The sequence below is a fragment of the Diceros bicornis genome, chromosome 16 (assembly GCF_020826845.1).
Source record: "Diceros bicornis minor isolate mBicDic1 chromosome 16, mDicBic1.mat.cur, whole genome shotgun sequence".
NCBI lineage: Eukaryota > Metazoa > Chordata > Mammalia > Perissodactyla > Rhinocerotidae > Diceros > Diceros bicornis.
This window is the reverse complement of record NC_080755.1, coordinates 12184114-12204780: the sequence shown is the minus strand read 5'-3', so window position 1 is coordinate 12204780 and position 20667 is coordinate 12184114. Positions and strand designations below refer to the sequence as shown.

Below are 20667 nucleotides of genomic sequence, written 5' to 3'. Positions count from 1 at the left end.
CTTGTTCCCAGAGGGAGTCGTTGTGGATCTTCAAATTGGGGAATGACATGATGGAAAGGGTGTTTTGTAAGATTAGTAGGGTGGCTGTGGGCATCTGAGGAGCGAATACCTGGCCAGTCATTAAATCCTGCGAACAAGTCTGTCTCTGAACAGCCCAGAACACTGAGATGACCTCACACCTTGGTTTTCCAGGATTTGGCGAGTCTGATGAGAACTTTGAAATGAAAGTAAACTCAGGCAGGCCGAATGCCTCTGTATTCTCTGTAAACATTTAGAGTCACTTTCTTGACCCACATATAAAAATATAGAAACAGAACTTATTTGAACAAGCTGATTGGCAACTCTTGGTGTATTGACTGTAATTTGATTTTTGCCTGATTCGTCAGCTGGAGACTTTAAATACAGCCGGATTCAAAATTAGTTTCCTAACATTTTGTATGTTTCTTGATCTACACGTCCCTCCTTTTTTTAAAGATAATCTATTTTCTTTCCTTTATAAGGAAGACCCCTGTGACCCATTCGGGAGTTTGAATTGCTTCCATTCGTATTCTGGGTGTGGATCTGGCTTGTGGTGCATAAGCTGCTGTGGGGAGAGGAAGTTTTTCCTTGCACAAGCAAGCCAGCTGTGTGCTCTTGGCCTGAGGCGTCGCAGGGGCTGACTGGTCCAGACAGGGTGCTCTGCAGGTTGCCCAACCTGGTGACCTGGCCCAGCTAGTCTGCCACTGCAGTGTCCAATTGCATGTCTCTCCTCTGGGATTCCCTCCACAGACTAACATGCAGCCATTGCCAGGTGAGCACTTAAGGGCCACGCTCGGTTTCATCCACACCTTTGCTGCTGGACAAAGCTTTAGATCCGTGGGAACCAGAACTGAGCATGGATCTAATGAACACGTCTTCAGGCTGAAGCCAAGTCCATTTTTGCTTTAAGACTCTGTGTAGTTTCTGTTTAGAGGTGACAGCTGACTTTTCTTTCTTCATCTGTGAACACATATGTATTGGTGCAAAACAGTCTGCTTCTTCAGTGAGCACAATCTGATTGGACTTCTGCTAAAGGAGCATCTGGAATCTTGGCTTTAAACTTTGCCAAATCGTGAACAATGTTATCATAACTTAGTTGCTGAGTCTGGAGAGCAAGCTCATGGTGCTGTGGCCTCAACAACTTAAAGCTGTGTTAGAGAATTGAAGGAAATAACAGTGGGGTGTTAGAGGTGCATTTGGCTTTAAGAGAGCCTGGTATTTGAGAACCAGCATCTTCACAAAAAATGTATCAATGAAAGTATAATTCTTGGATATATAGAGGTTCTTCTGTTTAGGGCTCCTTTAAGTAGTAGGCTCCCAGAGTAAATCAGTTTACAAATTACAGTTTATACTCTGCTTTTTAGGACCACCTTTTCCCTGTGAGCTGAACACTATTTCCAGAACAAAAGAATACGTCTGATGTGGGGATACGACAACCAGGGCATGGGATCTTATGACATTTTACAGAGATTTTCTGTCTGCTGAAAGACCAGCTCTGCTTTCTAGGCTAGTGACCCCCAAGCCTTTTTGTACTGGCCCTGATTGGGCACCGTGGAAGCTTTGTGACTCTGAGTCAGGGCAGGAGGCTAAAAGATGAAGGCTCCCTGAGTCTCCAGGTTGAAGTGGGGCTGCTTGCTGTGCAGCCCCAACTCCTCGCCCGCAGCACCTGCTTTACCTGGGGTAGTGGGTCTGCACCCTGATAGTCCTCTGGCCCCAGAAAGGCCTCAGGCCACCGCCCCCACACCTGCAGCTCGACGTGGTGAAGGCTGCTGGACCTGCGGGTGTCAGCACCAGATGTTGAGGATGAGGTTGGAGCCCTCATCCTTCTGGTGGTCCTTGACGGCCCCCCTCCCTGACTGGTGTGGTGAGGGGTCAGGCATGGCCTCTGTATGCCAACTGCCTTTTTCACTTGCTGGTTCGTAGCCAGAGAACGGGGTCCTCAGCCCCGGGGACTGCTTCCCAACCTAGGAGAGAACCACAGATTCTCTCTCGGCCCCCACTCTTGCATCTTGTGAAGTGTCCCAGCAGTGTGAGCCACATTCTAGCTTCACCCCAAGGCAGGGTGCTCTTCCCTGCTGCCTTTGTTTTTAAAAAGGCAGAACCTCCTTTTCCTTTTCACAGTTTGTTACAGACAAATATGTACCCAGAAGTAGATGTGGAACTAGGAAAGAGTCTGCAAGGATGTGCACCAGACTCTCTTAGGGTGCTCTCTGGGCGCTGGGGTTTGCGGGTCATTTTCTCGGTTTCTCCTTCATACATTTCCTCATTTGAATTTTTTTACAGTGAGACATTATACTTTCATAGTCACAAAAGCAGTAAAAATTCCATTTGGGAGAGTGAATGTTTAATGAGCTCAAACAGAAGGAACCCATTTGAAACAGATCAGGCCTTATCCTGCACCTGTGAACTGCTCAGCTGTGCTTGGAGGGCATGGTCCCTTCTCCCACCCCACCCCTCCCGCTGGATGAGGGTCTTCTGCCTCCCTCTGCGTCTTGTAGTGAGCCATGGGGAAGCTTTCTGAGGGTGACTTCTGGGCTTCTGTTGACCACACTGGGAACTCGTGTGTTGACTAGAGACGGCCCACTAATCATTGTGCAGAGAAAAGCACAGGCTTTTCGAGTGGAAGGTCAGGCGCTCTCTGGGAAAAGTCCACGAACACCCACCTGCCTAATGATGGAGTTAATTAGTTTATTCAGCCAGCCTTGACTGAGTACCTACTGTTTGCTAAGCATGCTCTATCCCTGGGGTACACAAGTGAGGAGAGCGTGGGCCCTCCCCTGAGCATCTCACTGCCTGGTGTGGTTCACTTTTGTCTGGGGAGGGAGAAGGTCTGTGGGAGAAAGACACAAGTAACAAAGAAAATAAATTACAAGTGTGTGGGTGTCTTGTGACTATGTTAATAAGTTATTTTTATGGTTGGGTTTTTTTTTTTTGGTCATAATAACTCTGAATAGATCTGAGGTAATCATGGCCTCAGCTCGCCCATCACCTGTGTAACTGAGGGATCCATGATGCCCTCACTTGCTTGACACCTGTGAAGAGGCAACCATGCCATCCAGTGGCCCGTCTTAGAGCCAGGAAGGGAGGGGCTCTTTACATGGGGAGAATTGGAGCCACATAGGAAATTGCCTTTTTGTGAGAGTAGCAATAGTTGGCCCAGATGACCAGGGTCCCTTCTTGCTCTCAGAGCTTGTGTTTTGCTCCCAGAGGTTTTAACGTTCCCTGGGGTTCCAAGGTGCAGGCAGGGTGGAGAGCATTGATCCAACCTGACTTCCTCGTTTGACGCTAATGCCAAGGCCAGAAGGTCACCTTCCTCATCACATGCAGGTCCTAACTCTCGGGCCAGAGCTGTCCCCTGCAGTGCCCACTGCCTGACGTTGGCTTTCAGGCCATAACGGGTTTGGCCTTGACCACCTGCCCCAGCTGGACCCCAAGGTGACCCTCACTGGTCAGCAGCGAGCCCAGAGTCCAGCTCTCGTGAGGCTCTTCTGGCACCTGCCCCCTCCCTGCCCACATCAGCTTCCTCTCCCAGGCACTGTGCTCATCAGGCTGAGAAGAGACGGCCCTCGTCCAGAAGCACTGACGAAGGTGCCTGGACACAGCTCCCGTCTTGCCTCTCTCTCTCCTGGGGTCCCCAGAGTCACTGCCAACTGGACCGATGACAGGGCTTGGGCCAGGAGGCCTTTCGGGATGGCTGAGCCACGGGGCCCGTTTTCCTTCCCCCCTGTCAGTGTGGATAGTTAGTCACTGCTCCTGCCTTGAAAATGAGGCTGGTGACACTTTTGTGCCTAAAAGACACTTCAAAAATACTGGTCCTGGGTCTTGCCTCGTCCAGTCCTCTGTCGAGCCACCCAAGTCACCTTTTTCTGTGTGACTTTTTTTCTCTCTTCTCCCGGTGACCTTTCCTTAAGCTTTCAGTGTAAGTGGGTTTGTTATAACCACTGTGACCAGCCCTGGGTCTCAGGAGCACACAGTGACGTGCACTGCAGTGAACCATTAGCCCTAATGACAAGTGGGTTAATTTGGTCTGGGTGGGTATGCGCAGGTAGGCATATCTTGTCAGGGATTAGCATTTCCTTGTCTCGGCGGAGTCGAGTGTTCAAAGGATAATGTTCTAAAATGAGTCTGGGGGCTTCAGCGAGCCTGACTTATGTACGAGCGTCGAATGTGAACCATATCAGCCTCAAAAGTGTTTGTAGCCAGCGTGGAAGGGCCCAGATTGTAATTGTCAGACAAGATGGAGGACCCTGAGTTCTGAGGACTCAATCGGGGACCAGTTGTGGACTCTGACGCATAGCGCTTGGGCTTTTACTGAACGTCTCCTTGGTTAATAACAGGCATGCTCTTTTGGTCCAAGGCTAAGTATTCTTGTCAGTCATTAAAACGGGCAAAGACCTCCGCATGTTAACTGAGCCCAGTGATAAGGAGTTAGCAAGTAATGGACTTAGTTATGAGGCAGATTGTGGGTAGGAAGTGCCTGGAGAAGGTTGGCCACCTGCCCTGAGCCTTCTCTCCCATTGCGGGCTTTCTGAGGATAGAAGGCAAGGGGAGAGGTTATTACATACCTTTGAAGGATCTAGCGAGGTGGCAGTGGGCAGAGATGAGCACCACAGGGCATGCCCTTGTGGCAGTGAACAAACCCTTATTTTGTATAGGAAGGGCAGGCATCCCATCTTCGATTTCATGGTGCCGTATGGTGGTTCCTTTATAATGATCAGTAGTAGCTCTGTCCAAGCTCTTATGTCCATCTCAAAGAATATATTGCTTGGTTCCATTCATGAAGAAGGGAAGCAGATTCGCTGAATTTAAAGGAACAGGCGGGCATTTGGGTTTTGGGTTTTTTTCCCTTTAGGGAATCCAGACCTTAAATGCCTCTGTGTGTGTGTGTGTGTGAGTCTACACCTGTTCAACTCATGAAGAGATTATCAAATGTAATGGCTTTTAGAAAACAAGTCCTTATAAATGTATAGAAAGATATATTTTAATTTGGTTATTTTCCAAATAAGCACCTCTCTCTTCTAGCGTAAGAAGAGCTGTATTTGATAGAGGAATGGTCAGATTGTGTGCTTCTGTGAATAGACCTATCTTTCTAGGGTGAACTTCCTGGTCTGAATCTGGGACGAGAGCCTGTGTTCACTATAGGATTTGCTTGGCATTTGCAGCTGGAGCACTGGCCACACTGTTCTCGGGTAGGAGTGGGGAGTCAGCCCCAGATGCCAGAGGAGCCTGAGGGATTGTTAATGGAATTCCACGGACACCCCCCTTAATATGAGCTCCTTGAGGACAGGAGTCAAGCCTGGGTCAGCTCTGTGTTCCCAGCAGGCCAGGCTCACAGTCGGTGTGGTCGAGCGGGTGGGCACAGCGCATCGAGAGGATGCACCTGCCTGGCCTTTGGTGGGGCCTTGGGTTGTATCTTTGCTGCCCATGGAGCCCATCACAGAGCTTCCCGGTGGACCTCTCTGTTAGGATCAGCGAAGGAGGAGAGTCCTTGATGCTGCACAGTCGCTTCAGTTGCAGATTGAGCAAAACACTGAATGTCTATTGACTGGTCACCTGAAAACGCTATTCTACAAAGGAAGGCTCAAAGTCTGGCAGAATTTGTTGAGATTTCCAGGATCTGAAACCTAAATATTTATTTCTGCCTATGGACATAAATTGTCATTAGAGATAACTTAGGTGTGCATACTTAATATTTCACTTTTGATTTAAAAACTTAGAACATTATGCAGAGATAAACAGAGTAAACGTCATTCTAATCACTACCTTCTGGCTGTAGAGGAGACATTGGTGTTAAGTGAGAACACTGCACGGAGGCCTGAGGGGGACTAATTTTATAAATGGCCAATGATCGGCAACTCTAAGCAGAGTTATGCTTAGAAGGGGGTGTGGGTGTGGAAGGACACGTGGCAAAGGTGGGCTCAGGCACAAGGCATTTTGGGGTGACCCTGCTTCTGGCTGGGTTTGGAGGAAAGGCCAGAGCTAGGGCAGTAAAGCTGATCCTGGTTAGTTGGGGATGGGGTGGGGTGTCGGGTCAGGGTGCAGCCCCAGTGGAGGAAACTGGAGTGTCCATCAAAAGCCCAGTAGCTACTGGTCATGAACTGCCCTGTGGCAAGGACTTTGTGTCTGTCTGTTTCTTAGTTACTCTCCTTTTTCCATTTCATAGATGAGGAAACTGAGGCTCAAGGACTAAGGACTTTTCTAAGGCTCCAAAGTCTCTGGGCCCCAGGATTGAATTCTGAGTCTGTCTGACCCAGCACACATGCTCCTTTGTGGAATTGCACCGTCCTTTGGTTGGGAAATGTGGGGGTACCTATCCCTGTGGGGGGTGGGAGTGTGACTACCTGGGCGTCTGCCCCTGTCCCAGCCTGGGACTCTGTACCAGCCAGACCTAGCACTTGCAAGGGCTATGCCTTAACTGACGGCCTGGACCGTTCAAAGCCACAGCTGCAGGGTGCTGTCACAGGGGTCCTGGTGAACTGAGTCCCCAGAGTTACAGGGCTGCACAGGCAAGTCCTACTTAACAATGAATTGGCCGCCTATAAAATCAGTTCCCTACCCCTTCAAGCCCTTTTGTACCCTCCTCGGGTAAGGGCAGTGTCTCCCCACAGCCATTGCCTCAGGTCTGGCTGACTGTTGGAAATCTGGCAATATTATGGATATGGAAATTCAGTGTAACTTAATTGCAGAGTGAAACTGCAGATCTTGCAGAAGGTCCAGCATGTCATGTAGACACTGAAGGTGATGTTGGAGAGCTCTTGGTTCTCACACACTGACGAGCAAGGGTCTGAGAGGATTAGACCATTTACCATTGGAGGGAAAAGAGGGTGTGCGATGAGAATTATAGAAAGGATTTGATGATCAAAAGATTAAGAAAGGCTCTTAGAAAATTGATGAAGCCCTTGAATAGTTTGCAGAAATGACTGTTGTGATTGTCTTATTAAAAGTAAAACATGAGGCAAGTTGGTCTGAAAACGTACACACAAAACAGCACTCATTTTTTGTTCTTTACAGCAAATTAGAATATGGTTATAATTGCATGTTCTTAACCTAAATTTCTTCAAATGTAATACAAAATAGACTTATCTTTCTAATTTTAGTTCCATTTTTTGAAGGTAAAGACCCAATCAGATTTTTTCTGTGCACCCGCCTCAGCCAGATCATTTACTATGAAAGATGGATTTACTGTGAAGTTACCCACCCTGCCCCTGTACCAGATCTTCTCAGTTAACTAGGATGACTTCTTGGTTTAGTCTGGCAAAAGAAACTAGCCTGAGGAGGTTTTAGTGGGTGACTTGCAGTTCTTTAGCAGCCGGAAGAGTTACTGTTTTTCCTAATCAGGCCCTGATATTTATTCTTCCTGATCCCTGAGAAACTCTCCCAAAGGAATGATGTCTTCCTTGTTTCCAGTTGCTTTTGAAACCATGGCTGTCCAGAGAACATAACTTTTTTATTGCATCCTAATGATTTTGATATTTTACTTAATATGGTTTTAAAATTTAATATTTATCAGGTAACCTGGTTCAGACCACTGATATTTGAATACTTAACAGTATTATCTAATGCTTTAGAAAAACTGCTCACAGTACCCAAGTTTATATTATAAGAGGCATCTTGTCGTTTTTTTGTCTTTTGGGGAAATTGCAGCATAAAAAGGATTGGTTACTTCCCTAATCGCCACAAAGCGGCCCTATAACCAGGGAGAATGCGCCTGGCATTCAGGGCGCAGGCTGGGAACATGGCAGCCTCTTATTAGACTGCTTTTGTCCAATTTTTTTTTTTAATGACTTTATTTTTTAGAACAGTTTTAGATTTACAGAAATGCCTGATCCATTTTACAATGCAGTTTTAAATCCTCGATGTTTTTCCTCTCTCTGCAGACGTCGGCTCATCTCCCAGAGATCGTCCTTGGAGACCCTGGAAGATATTGAGGAGAACGCCCCCTTGCGGAGGCAAGTGTTCGGTGTTGCGTTTATTGTATGTAAATGGCCTGCGGTACAAGATGGCAGCCCAAGTTGGATTTTTTTTTAAGTTCTTGATTTACAGAATTAAATGTAAAAAGTGACAATCGCATCCCCAGACTCATAGTTTGGAAACCCCAACCCTGAGGACTGGTAGAACTGGAACACTGTTAAATCCCAGTTAGGTATTGGCATAGCCCAGTTTACATGTGAATTTGGGTGCTGGTCCCCTTTAATTTTGAAAGCTGCTGCTTGATGAAGAAGAGCCCATCATGGTCCCAGCCTTCCCAGGTGCAGTGACACAGTAGTCACAGTTCTGGACTTCATTAGGAGGTGCCCAGACGTCACTCCATAGCCAGTTGCTGGGGAAACTTGATTAGGACGGCTGTGAGTGCTCCCTTGGGGCTGAAAGCTGTCCGTTTCTTCCTCAGGATTAGAGAAGTGCTTGCGAGGCATCTTTTTTGATTGACAGCAGTTGCCGAGCTGTGCGGTGCGTCTGAGTGGCAGCTTTCTTTCCCCTAGTCCTGTACCCCTCCACCGGCCCTGCCTGCACCCCGGTCCACCCGGCCCTCCTTGAGTAGAGGAGACGATGCTCACACACCACGTCTCCTTCAGTCCTCACTGCAGCCCCAGCTGCGTTGGCCAGTGTGAGGGCTCCTCCCTGCAGAAGGAGCTGAGGCAGATGGGACGCTGCGGCTTTACAGGGCATGCGCGGTAGGAGGCAGAGGGGAAGGCCAACTGGAGGATGTGTGCTCCCTCGACTCGCACCCCTCCCCTGGAAACCCACATCTGCACCCCTCGTGCTCTGGCCGCTGGCCACGACTCAGGAGTCCTGGACTCCTCCCTGTGAGCCTGGGAGGGTGCTGATGTGGAGGGAGGAGTCTGGCCCTGGAGCTGGCTGCCTCCCTGCCTGAAGCTTCACAGACCACCAGGATGAAGGGTGGAGCAGGGACAGGCCTGGGGTCTGATGGAAAGTGTCAGGTGACATCATTCCAAAGAGAAAGTCAGGGCCAGACAGTCTGATTTCCACTTCTGAAGTATTTTGAAAATATACGTGACCTCTGGGACCATCTTAGGACAAATGGCGTGTAGCTGTGTGATAATGTGGCTTGGGTGCCAGTGTTCTTTTTTCTATCTATGAAATGTTGGCAGAAGGCTGTTTCATTGAAGGAATCCCGAAAAAAGCTATATTACAAGTCAAATTAGGGAGCTGGCACTGGTCCAGTGTGATCAGTGAGCGTGGAGGAGAACTGCTGTCAGGTGGCACCCAGTGGCTCTGGCATTTGAGCAGGTAAGGTCAACCCTGCCACGAATGGGAAAATCAATGAATTGAGCTGAAAAGCCCCTGGGTTTTCTCGAGTGTGCTAGAAGCCACGGTTGTTTGAGCAATGTAGTAGCTGCCCGCCAAGGAAACCAGGCAAAAAAAAGTTACAGGCTAAAAAACGTTACTTCCTCCTCCGATTCCCGGTGGTTAAGAGTGTCCCGAGGAGCTGGGCGCTGTGTTCCTGGCCATGTGCCCTGTCACCGCTGGACCCTCCTCTCAGAATCCACCCAGGCTTGTCCTCTGCCCTCCGCCCTCAGTCCTGTGACAGCACAAACGAGCAGAGTGAAAATGGCTTCTCTGCCTTAACTGTAACTTCATTCAGCTCGTACTTACAGGATACTATGCTTAATTTCCAACAAACCTTGTGTAAATATAAACTTCAAAAAAATAAGTCAGAAATCAAGGAAGTTTGGGCAACTTAAGAAGTCTTTGTTTTCCCTAGTGGACTCTTTTTGAATTTAAAAAAAGTTCTAATATTTACTTAGAAACTTACTTGTTCCTAGGAAATAAAATTAGCATGGCATAGCAGAAGGGATGTTAGTTTGGGAGTCAGAGGACCTGAATTCTTGGCCTGATTCTTCTACTTACTGGTTACGTGGCCTTGGCAACTTGCTTTGCTGCTCTCAGTTTTTCCATCTGTGAAGTGGGAGGGCCAAATCGGCAGATCTTGGGGGCCCTTCCCGGCTCCCAGTTCTGTGAAACGAGTGTACCGATAATGACACGGAAGTGTTTTGGGAACTGTGGGGGCGGAAGGCTATTAGCCCAACTTGCTTTTAAACTCAGCCCATTGAACAAATGACTCCAAGGCATCTATTAAAAACCTTTTGCATAATTAAGTGTATCTTGTAATCAGTGCTAACAAGAAAGAGCTAATCTTTCATTAAATTAGTTTTTAATTTAATTCTATCCTAATTTAATTTTGCATCACTTAAAATGTATGTTTTTAAATGGACATTTACACGTCAGTGTAGGCAGCTTTGAAATTAATTTGTTCTTTCCTTAACCTGCCGCAACCTGAGCCTCGGTCTTCCAGTTTCCTTGGCAATTGTTGCTAACGAGGCGGTTTTCTTAAAGCATTTCTCAGATTCCCAGGTCGTTTAGTTGGATGCTTAAAAAAACACAAGACAACAAACAGCTTGCTGAACGAGGAGCCAGATTGGTAGTGTGTGCAGTTAGAATGGGGGGCTGATAGTGAAATAAAGCACCTTTGTTAAGTTATCCTTTTAAAAGTCTTGCTTTTCTCTTGCACATCACAGTTTGTTAGTGAGTTAGTTTTCTGTGTCCAGTAGAACTCCAAGAATTGAACATTTACAATGAGAGGAAGGAGTTTTGCACTTGCCTGGTGGTTACCTGGTGTCCTAGAAGTAAAGACCGAGGACATCTCTACTAGGTGTCCAGAAAAACCTCAGTTCCTCCGCAGCAGACGTGGCAGCTGTCACCACCTGCCCGGTTTCAGGGTTGCTGGCTGCTGGCTGCTGCGCCGTTAGGTGGTTACTGCCGCCGCCTCGTTTCCTGGCTGGCGCTGACAGCCGCCTGTGCCCTTTTGCTGACTTCCAGTTCCAGCAGAAGGCCAGGGAGTTTTGTGCTCAAACCTGAACAGCACCTCTTTCTGCGGGCGCAGGAGGCAGGGGGCAGCTCGGGTCGTCCCTCCTCTGGACTGGGGTCGGTAGCAGCTTCCCGCCGCGGGGTTGGGAGTGGGAAGGCACCCTCAGTCTAGCCCACAGCCTAGCTCTTGGCCTGTTGCCCTCAGACTGGCTGGCCCGGGAAGCTCTGCTTTTTGGGGGTAAGCAGGGTAAGGGTGTGAAGAACTCCTGAACACTTGGCCCTGTCCAGACAGCAGTGGAAGCATACCTTTATGCTTTCAGAGAGGCTCCTCTCTCCAGCAGCTACGTGTTTCTAGAACCTTCCGTGTGTGTGAGATACAGTTCGGGACCCTGAGTGGCCTGCAGACTGGAACAGTCATTCTGGAGGTCTAACTGAAGCAGTTTGGGGTCCTGGGTCTGCCTCCAGAGAGCTGCCCCAAGAAGGCGGAGTAAGGCTCTATCCCCTTGAATCCCATGAAGACTAAATCTGGGTTTGGAAGCCTGGAGTGGGGAGGTGCATTGGTGGGTGTCATCCCCTATTCAAACCGTGCCTGAAGTCCACAGGAAGCATCTGCTAAATGCCCTCAGGCAGGGCCCTGCAAGTCTTTAAAAGAATCTATTTAAAACAAGAATTCAGGACCCTTAATAAGGGTACAGTTTTAAGAATATAGGAGACAAATAGTAACAGACTATGCACGCTTTGTAACTAATGGGCTGTTAATAGTCACAACACTTAAAATTTGTATGTGAATATTTACATGTGTGTACATATGTATGAATGTGCATACTTGTATTTGAACCTGTCACTTGACAGTTTAAGATGCTCTTGTGTATATCAGCACATTTAATTCTGACTACGACACCAGGGAGGGATCTGAAATATTACCAGTGACAGGTCAGGGTCGTAGTGAGTTTGGGGCGGAGGCTGGGAGTACTGTGGTTTCCGCTGAAGTGTCTCTTGCTGGGCCACCCGGGCTGTGGACCCTGCTCCAAGGTAGTGGACATGACTAGAAGGGGGGCTTTCCCTGCTTTAGACCCAAGGCCCGGGGAATCCCTTTTTCCTGATGACAGCCACCAGGTATCTGATATCATGTCTTTGCTTTAGGCTGCACTCATTCATGTCAAGCTTGATTTTTTTCAAGTTAAATTACATTTTAAGGTGGTGTTTCTTATGGAAAAAAATAATTTTCCGCATCCTCTGGGAAAGGGCTTCTCAGGAAGACGGGCCCTGACCAGAGGGTGGGGAGGAGGATTGGGGGATGTACACCCTGAGGTCTGGACGGGGGACATCGCCCAATTTCCCTGGGGGAGAGTAAAGGTTGGAGTTGCTATGTAGGTTTGTGACCCTGTCCGTTCCCCAGTCCTCTGCCCCAGCATGCCCCATACCCCACCTCCCCTCAGCTGTACCTCCTCATTGGGTTATCTTGTTTTTCTCTTACCTGAAGCCTCAAAGTACAGAACTGACTGAATTCGGGTGATTGGGCCCAGCCCAGACCTCAGTATGGCTTTGGGAAGCAGGGCACTGCTTTTCTGGAACTCACTCTCTGAAGTATAAGGTTTTGGGTACCCATGTCCGAAGACAGGAGCCAGCCTTTGGGGCCTGTGGTCAGAAAGGCTTAAGTAAACAAAGAATTTTGGTAGCAAAAATGCAAATAGAAAAGTCACAGCTCCCTTTCTCAAGATAAGACCAAACTTCAGACTCTTATTTGTTGGGTTTTTTGCTTTTGTTGTTGTTGTTTTTGTAGTTGTGTAACTTAGAATTTGCCAGGCGACCTTGAGGAAAATATACACATGTAAGATCTTTTCAGCCTGTGGTCTATTCTGTCAGTCCTGTAGTGCATGCACATGCTGTATTCCAGGAAAAAATAATTTGAATCCAAGTCATTTTGTTGAACAAATATTTGTTTAAAATTTATCTTAAAAAAAAACAAAACAGCCACTAGCTGGGTGTCTGATTCTCATTCAGAGTAAAGCTGCGACTTCCAGGCACAGTCAAGCTGAGAGCTGAGGCAACTGTCCAGGCATTTCAGGCCAGAGTCCTGCCACGGAAGAAAAATGATTCAGGGTTGTTTTTAAACTGAATTTTCCAGTGTTTTTTCCCCTTGAAATCCTTTAAATATACGGTTTTCTACAACCTTTAAATTTACAGTTTTCTGTTCCCGTTACCTGTGTTGATACAGGGGGATTCTTTTTAAGATGACAAGAAAGAATAATATGTTTGGAATCCATGTAGGTTATGTTATTGTAACTGAGGACAATAGTTTTCATTAGCTGGCTTTTCAGAGATCCATATAAATTCTCATCAGTATTATCAAGGAAGTTGTCTGTCGCTGGGTTTTTTTTTAAAGCTTCCTTGCTTCCAGCCATATTGTCCTCGTTATCGTTGGGGGTGACTCAAACCGTTTGTCTGGTCTTTCCTTCCTCTCTTTGTGTGGAGAGGTCTCAGCTGTCCAATGGGCAACTGACCGTGATTTTGAAATAACTTTATTTTTCAGATGTCGAACTCTCTCAGGTTCACCCAGACCAAAGAACTTCAAGAAGATTCATTTTATCAAGAACATGCGGCAGCACGATACCAGGAATGGCAGGTACTACACTGACAAAAGCTGCCAGCCAGCTTCCCTGCTGTAGGGGGTGGGTCCAGGGGGAAGGCAGGAGGGGGCAGTTTGAATGGCCAGACCCCAGCAAAGTAAAGCCCACACTGTTAAGACGAACAAGATCTCAAGCAGCCTTCCCAAACAGACTATCTCCACCCCACTCCCACCAGAATCATCCAAAGAAGTCTGTAGAAAATAACGCTTCCTAACAGTGACCAAAGGCTTGGTGAGATTTTTAGATTAACCATAAACTGAATTTTTAATAGTATTAAAATATATTTTTATAGAAACCTTTGAACAGAAAAACAGTTGAGTGTTTTTCGTTTGGTTGGTTTTTTCCCTCTTTTTCTGCTTTGTTGGGTTTTGTTTTCCTTTTTCACCAGAGCTGTAGGCTCTGGTCAGTAGATATCCCGCCAGATCTGCTCCTGAGCTTGGTTTTGGCGCCAGCTTTGATGAGTCTTTAGGAGGGTGGAATCCTGACTTTGCCAGCAGATTCTTCCTGGGCGTGGATTCAAATTCCTAGGCCTGCTGACATCTGTGGCACGTGTTTCTCCAGCTCTTCAGTTGCTCTTTTGGAAACTGCTGTTAGGTGAAAGTGATCATGGTTGAAATTTATATGACCTTGATATTAAAACTCTCCTGGTGACAAATAGATCGAATCATTACTGCTGGCATGTTGTGATTGGCTAAGTCCATTCATGGCAGCCAATGGTGGTGCTGGGAACAGAGCTCCAAGACCTCCGGGATCCCCTGATGCTCTGATGCCTTAGGGGAGCCTCCTCCCCACTGACCTGGGATGTGGGTAGTGGTTTTCCTTGAATGAGAGAGTTAGGAACACCATCCCTGAGCAGAGGTCCTGACACAAAGACCATTTTTTATGATCTCCTCTTGATTTACAGAAGATCATATGGCCCCACTAGTACTCTCTAATCCATACCAAATAAGAATTGCTAAAAAGTCTTTAGTTAGACTCATGGAATGATTGAGGCCCAGCATTACTATAATTTGGTGTAAAATACACTGTTCAACCTGAACAGTAACACTAACGATTACAGTTTTTAACGAGTTGTTTTCTTGAAGTTTATACCTATTTTTAAACCTTACTTGAATAGGGAACATGATTTTATAACTATTCAGTGATTTCAGAATAGCAAAATTGAACCCTCTCATCAAATAATTTTTATGTAGTCAGTATATATTCCTATTTTAAGTACAGAGCTTTTAGTTTAAATGTACCCACCTGTCATCTGTTAAATAGAGAACTGAATTTCTCTCTCTTACTCTCACTGTCACTTACAATTATTGTGCCTTACTCATTTAACCACCATGTTTGTGTTTTCTTTTGAGGCTCATACTGAATCCAAATCCTACTCGTGCCATTTTTAGTATGATTACTCATCTTTTATTTACCTTTATGTTTTTGTTCATAGTCTCTTTAACCATAAAATAAGCATACAAAGCCTTTAAATTCCTAAATAAAATCAGTGACAAGGCTAAAAGAGTGGGCCAAATTAGTAGTGTTGTCTACCTCTTGATGCTATGGAGGATATGTCAGATAATCACCTGGCATGGTTCGGCAGTGAGAGGATACAGTTAATAAAAGATTTGGACTAGTGGGATTGCCAGTGTATGTGACAAAGCCACCTTCCCCGGCACACCCTTGACCCGGGGACAACATAAACAGTCGGGAAAGCATGTGGTTGCTGGCAGTTTTGCTGGGGAGTCTTCACAGGGAGCCAGGAGGGACTATCACTTTCTCTGAAGATCTGAGAAGTGGGGTTTAGGGCAGGACAGCAGGCTCTCAGAGCTGCTGTGGGACCCACAGGCTGGAGGCCAGTGTGTCTGCCCAGGTGAGAGCTGCTCTTCCTGCGCCAAAGGAAGAAGAAACGGCTGGCGGCGCTCTCCTTCCTCCCTCTGGTTTATTAGCTAGGATGGGTTGTTCTTAGACAGATGAAAGAAAGAAGTCAGAAGGACGCCAGGAAGAAAATAAGTGTTCTGAGGTGACAGAAGGATATCGTGGGCAAGAGCTGATGAATGGGAGGATGTGACCCGCCTTTCAAGAAAGGAAAGGAGGAGAATTGCCCCACTGCCGCTGGGCAGCAGACGGGGAATTGTGCTGAGGGTGGCCGGGGACACATGGATGAGCTCCAGTCCAGCAGAGGTAGGCAGGAGGGGTCCTGGTCGTTCTCTCGGAATGGAGGGACTGGTGTGATGGCGGGTGTCTCAGATTCCCCCACCTCGGGCGGATGGAGGCACACAGAGAACACTGGACTAGAGGGTGCATTCCTGCAGCGAGGACCAGAGCCACTCGACTCCGATTGCCTGCCGTGTCGGGAGAACTGAGCCTTTATGGAGAAGGCTGGAGCTGTTCATTGAAGGGCTTGAAGGTGTGGACAGAAAACGGAGTGGCCTAAGTACTGGTATGTCCGCCTCTTCGTGCCTCCGGGGAGGAGAGACTGAAAAGGAGCCTGCACAGCCCCCGAGACCCACACAGGCGCCTCTCAGCCCAGACAGTCACAGTCCCCGCTCCAGCCCTGACTTCTGCTCACTCACGGCCGGGCCCAGCTCCCCAGTCTCCTTGTGACCTCTGACTAGCACAGACCAGCCTCTCAGGCTGCAGGTCCAACCCGGGGCCTGCTTGCTGGCCCTGAAGACCCTAGTGTTGAGGCTCCTCGGTCCCTGAACCTGCTGACCGTGTGACACAGGCACCAGCATCGAGGAGGATGTGGGCTCCGGTCTCAGCAAGGACTCATCTGTTTTGAGGCTCAATGCCTGACCTGACTGTGAGTGTTAAGCACGATTTAAGATAGAAAGGGGAAAAAATAATAAAAAGTGAGAACCAATACAATAAAAGATAGTACTTGTGTCATTGAAAAAACAAAACAAGAAACCCAAGTCAACTTCATGATCAGTAATGTCAGGATAGCTGCTTAGAGATAAACCTCGGGGCTTTGCTGGCTCCCATTCGCCCACTTCTCTCTGGCAGTCCCAGTGGGCGTGTGGAATGGAAGTGAGCACTTTCAGCAGAGGGTGTGGTTCTGATGGAGGATGGAGTCTACTCTAAGTAAAAACGGTCTTCCTCTGTCTGGAATCTGGGAATTCTATGAGGCTGGTGTTGAGAACCTGCTAGAAGGCTCTGTGTGTGGATAAAGTGCAGAGACCAAGCTGCAAGTGTTTTGGAGTCAGGCTGCAGACTTTGGGTGGGATGGAGCCTCGACACAGGTTACAGACCCAGTGATGGAAGCTTCAGCCTTGCTGTTAGAACCTGAGGCGTGATGAGTTCTTTACTGGCCCTCCTGGGTGTTTGCCCTCCTGTAGGCAGGGGAGCCGTGAGAGGAGCTGGGCGCTCTCTTCTGCCTCTGCCGGAAGATTGGTGATGGGGAAGTCATGTTGAACCTGATAGTTGTGAAAAGAAAGCAGTGTTTGGCTGGGTTTTAGGAAGACAGAGCTCAGAAGGTTCACCATATTGCCAGTAATACTGTTGTTGTGTTAGCCAGAAAAATGCCTCCCAAAGATGCCCAGTCGTATGCCCAGAAGCTGTTCATACATTAGGTTATGTGGCAAGGGGGAGTGAAGGTTGCAGATGGAGTTGCAGTTACTGATCAGCTGCCCTTAAAATAGCAGGATTACCCTGGATGATCTAGGTGGGCCCAGTGCAATCACAAGAGTCCTTAAAAGTGGAAGAGGAAGGCAGGAGAGTCGGTGTCAGAGTGATGTAAGGTGAGAAAGACTCCACTGTCCATTGCTGGCTTAGAAGATGGAAAAAGGGGCCATAAGCCAAGGATGTGGCAGCCCCTAGGAGCTGGAAAGGGCAAGGAGACAGATTCTCCTTTCGAGCCTCCAGTAGAAACACCTTGACTTGAGCCCCGTGAGACCATATTAGAGTTCTGATCTCCAGAATTGTAAGATAGCAACTTTGTGTTGTTTTAAGCCACTGACTTGTCATTTGTCACTGAAGCCTTAGAAAACTAAAACGTTAATCATCCCAGTTTGCAAAGGAGGAAACGTGGCTAGAAAGTGGATGGTAGAATCTAGATACAGGCATCACATTCCAAAGGTCATCCTGATAATCGAAGGGAGGGGTGGGGAGTAAAAGTCCAGACACTGTAAGACAGCGTGTCATGGTGGATTTTGAGAAAACTCCCTTGAATTCTGATTTTTAAAAATCATTAGCTAAAGACCAAAGACCAATAAAAGAATGGCTTAAGCAAATTTGTAAGAATAGTGTGAGGGAGATTAAAGTCTGGAGTGAAGTAAAGATTGATAAAAAGAAAAGAAGATCGGAACCCTCGTACATTGCTGATGGGAATGTGAGATGTGGAAAGCAGACTGTGGAAAGCAGTCTGGCAGTTCCCCAAAAAGTTAAACGTAGAGTTACCATATGACCCAGCAATTCCGCTGTCAGGTATGTACCTAAACGGATTGAAAAGAGAAATTCAAACAGATCTTTATGCACCAGCATTCACAGTAGCCAAAAGGTGGAAACAACCCAAGTGTCCATCAGCAGATGAACGGATAAACAAAATGTGGTGTATACATACAAAAGAATATTACTCAACCCTAAAAAGGAAGGGAGTATTGATACGTGCCACAATGTGTATGAGCCTTGAAAGCATTATGCTGACTGAAAGAAGCCAGACACAAAAGGTCACATATTGTAGGATTCCGTTTATACAGAATATCCAGAATAGGTAAATTCGTAGAGACAGAAAGTAGACTAGAGGTTACCAGGGACTAGGGGAGGGGGATAGTTTCTTTTTGGGGCAATGGAAACGTTTGTAAATAGATAGCAGTGATGGCTGCACAACATTGTGCATGTACTTAATGACACTGAATTGTACCCTTAAAAAATGGTTAAATGGCATATTTTATGTTATATGTATTTTGCCACAATAAAATAAAGTGCCAGTGATAGCCTTGGGGCTTTTAAAACCGTTTTCAGCAGAGGGAGGAAAGGGGTGGAGAACTCGGTGGGGTTAATGGTACAGGACAGAGCAGATGGCAGCTGCTGGCCTAGTTGCAGCTTCTTTACCGAGTAGAACTGTGAAATGTAGACTCTCAACAAAGCAACGTGCTGGGCACACAGTAGGCGCTCAGTAAGTGTTTGTGAAATGAATGGAGAGGCCTTAAATTTTAAATACATTTCGGTCTTCAAGACCAGATCCTAGGGAATGGAAGAATTTAGAAATACAAAAGATCTTTAAAATGCCATGGAGAATAAAAGAAGTTCTAAGTCGAATGCCAGGAAAACGTTGCCTTAAAAAAGTCGGAACGAGACTGAGGTGGTAGCAGAAAGTAAGTTCTAATAGTCATAGACTAGCAAGCTTAGAGCTGATTGCTGGCCGAGTTCTGGGATGGCTTGTTCCACAGATGGCTTGTGTGCTTTTAGAAAAGAGTGCATGTTGCTAGCAGTCAACATGAGAAAAAGTCATGTTGAGTTAACTTCATCTCCTTGTTGATGGAATAACTGGATTAGCAAATTAGAGGGCTGCCATAGACGTGACATTTCTTGATTTCAGCAAAATGTTACACTGTTCCTCGTTATAGTGTATCCCAGGGGATGCTGGGTGATTGTGAAGCTGGCGAACCTGCAGGCAGCTGAAATTTGTTAGCCAACCATTGTCAGCCTGAAGGGGAGTTTGAAAAGATAGCACATGGTATTCCCCTGAGCGTTATGTCCTCTGTAGAGTGAAGGCCAGTAAGCCTTTTTTATTTATTTATTTATTTATTTTATTATTTTTTTTTCCCTCCCCCAAAGCCCCAGTAGATAGTTGTATGTCATAGCTGCACAGCCTTCTAGTTGCTGTATGTGGGACGCAGCCTCAGCATGGCCGGAGAAGCGGTGCGTCGGTGTGCGCCTGGGATCCGAACCCGGGCTGCCAGCAGCGGAGCGTGAGCACTTAACTGCTAAGCCACAGGGCGGGTGAAGGCCAGTAAGCCTTCATGGTGGGCCATGTGGAGGACCAAAAGCAGGAGAACAGATGAGGACCAAGACCCAGTTACTTCAACAGCTGGAAATGTCAGGCCAACCTCACCAAGATTAAACTTAGCAGGGATAAATGTTATAGACATAGATGATCAATTACAGTGCAGGATAAAGACTTCAGAAGCTCATGTGAAAAATATCCTGGAATGTAGATTAACAGTGTGCTCCATGAGAGGTTAGTTAGAGGCTAACCGTGAGCTGTAACCGCAGGGTGAGCTCATTTACTTGTTCTAATAGAAGGACGGTATCATGGAAATGTAGCACTTTGCACCCTGCCAGGGTCAGTGGCATCTGTCCTGTTGCGATCAACGTGAGTGTCGCATTTTAGGACACTGGGTTTGTATTAGGATGGCCCCATGGTGGTGGACTAGGATTTTCCAAGCCCCTTCGCCATGGAGGGCAGGATGGATGACACGTAGCGAATGGGAACAGCCAGATCTTCCATCTCATTTCATTGAACCACTTGTGTATAAACAGCCATTTTTCTGGAAGGAGACATGCATGCAGATAGAAGGTGCCTCATAAAGCAGTTCTTTAATTACGTGGAATGCAGGGACACCTGTGTTGAGTCTGTTCAGCACCTAGGTACCAACACCTGCTCTGCGCTGGGACTGTTTTAAGGGATGGGCTATATCTGTGGATAAAGCAGACCAAGATCCCGCTTCAAGGAGTGACAGGCTAGTTGGGGAGGCAGACGATAGACAAATATATCCTACAAGAGTTGGGTAGATGTGCTGTGGAGGAAATCTGAAGCGGCTGAGGGGTTGAGTGTGTGGAGGCAGCGCATGCTGGTGGGCCAGAGTCCTCACTGATGGGGAGACCTTTGAGCAGAGGTCTGAAGAGGTGAGGGAGCCAGCCCTGTGCTATCCCAGCGGGGAATAGCATTCAGGGTGGATGGAACAGCAGTTGCAGGGTCGCTGAGGCCACATGTAAGGGGTGTTCCTGAGGAACTATAGGAAAGCCAGGTGGGTGGAGGAGACAGAGAGGGAGCAAGGAGGAGGAGATGAGCCCTGAGAAGTTCTGGGAGGGTGGATTGTGAAGATGTCTGCTTTTATTGTGAGTGAGATGGGAGCCACCGAGGGTGCTGAGCAGAGGATGGACGGGATCTGGCTTGCATTTGAACAGGCTTGCTCTGGCCAACCAAAAATCAAGGGCAAGCATTGCAGGTCGGTTTTGGTAACCTTATTCTTATAGAAAACTC

The 20667-nt window shown here is 47.3% G+C and overlaps 1 protein-coding gene across 1 annotated transcript in view; it reads left to right on the top strand.

Annotated features, from left to right (window-relative positions):
• CABLES1 (Cdk5 and Abl enzyme substrate 1) overlaps positions 1–20667 on the top strand; it is a 111321-nt gene that overhangs the window by 39810 nt on the left and 50844 nt on the right. Inside the window, exons 2-3 of the mRNA XM_058556811.1 lie at positions 7896–7967; positions 13379–13471. Of these exons, the coding sequence (XP_058412794.1) occupies positions 7896–7967; positions 13379–13471 (165 nt within the window). The remainder of the gene's footprint in view (positions 1–7895; positions 7968–13378; positions 13472–20667) is intronic.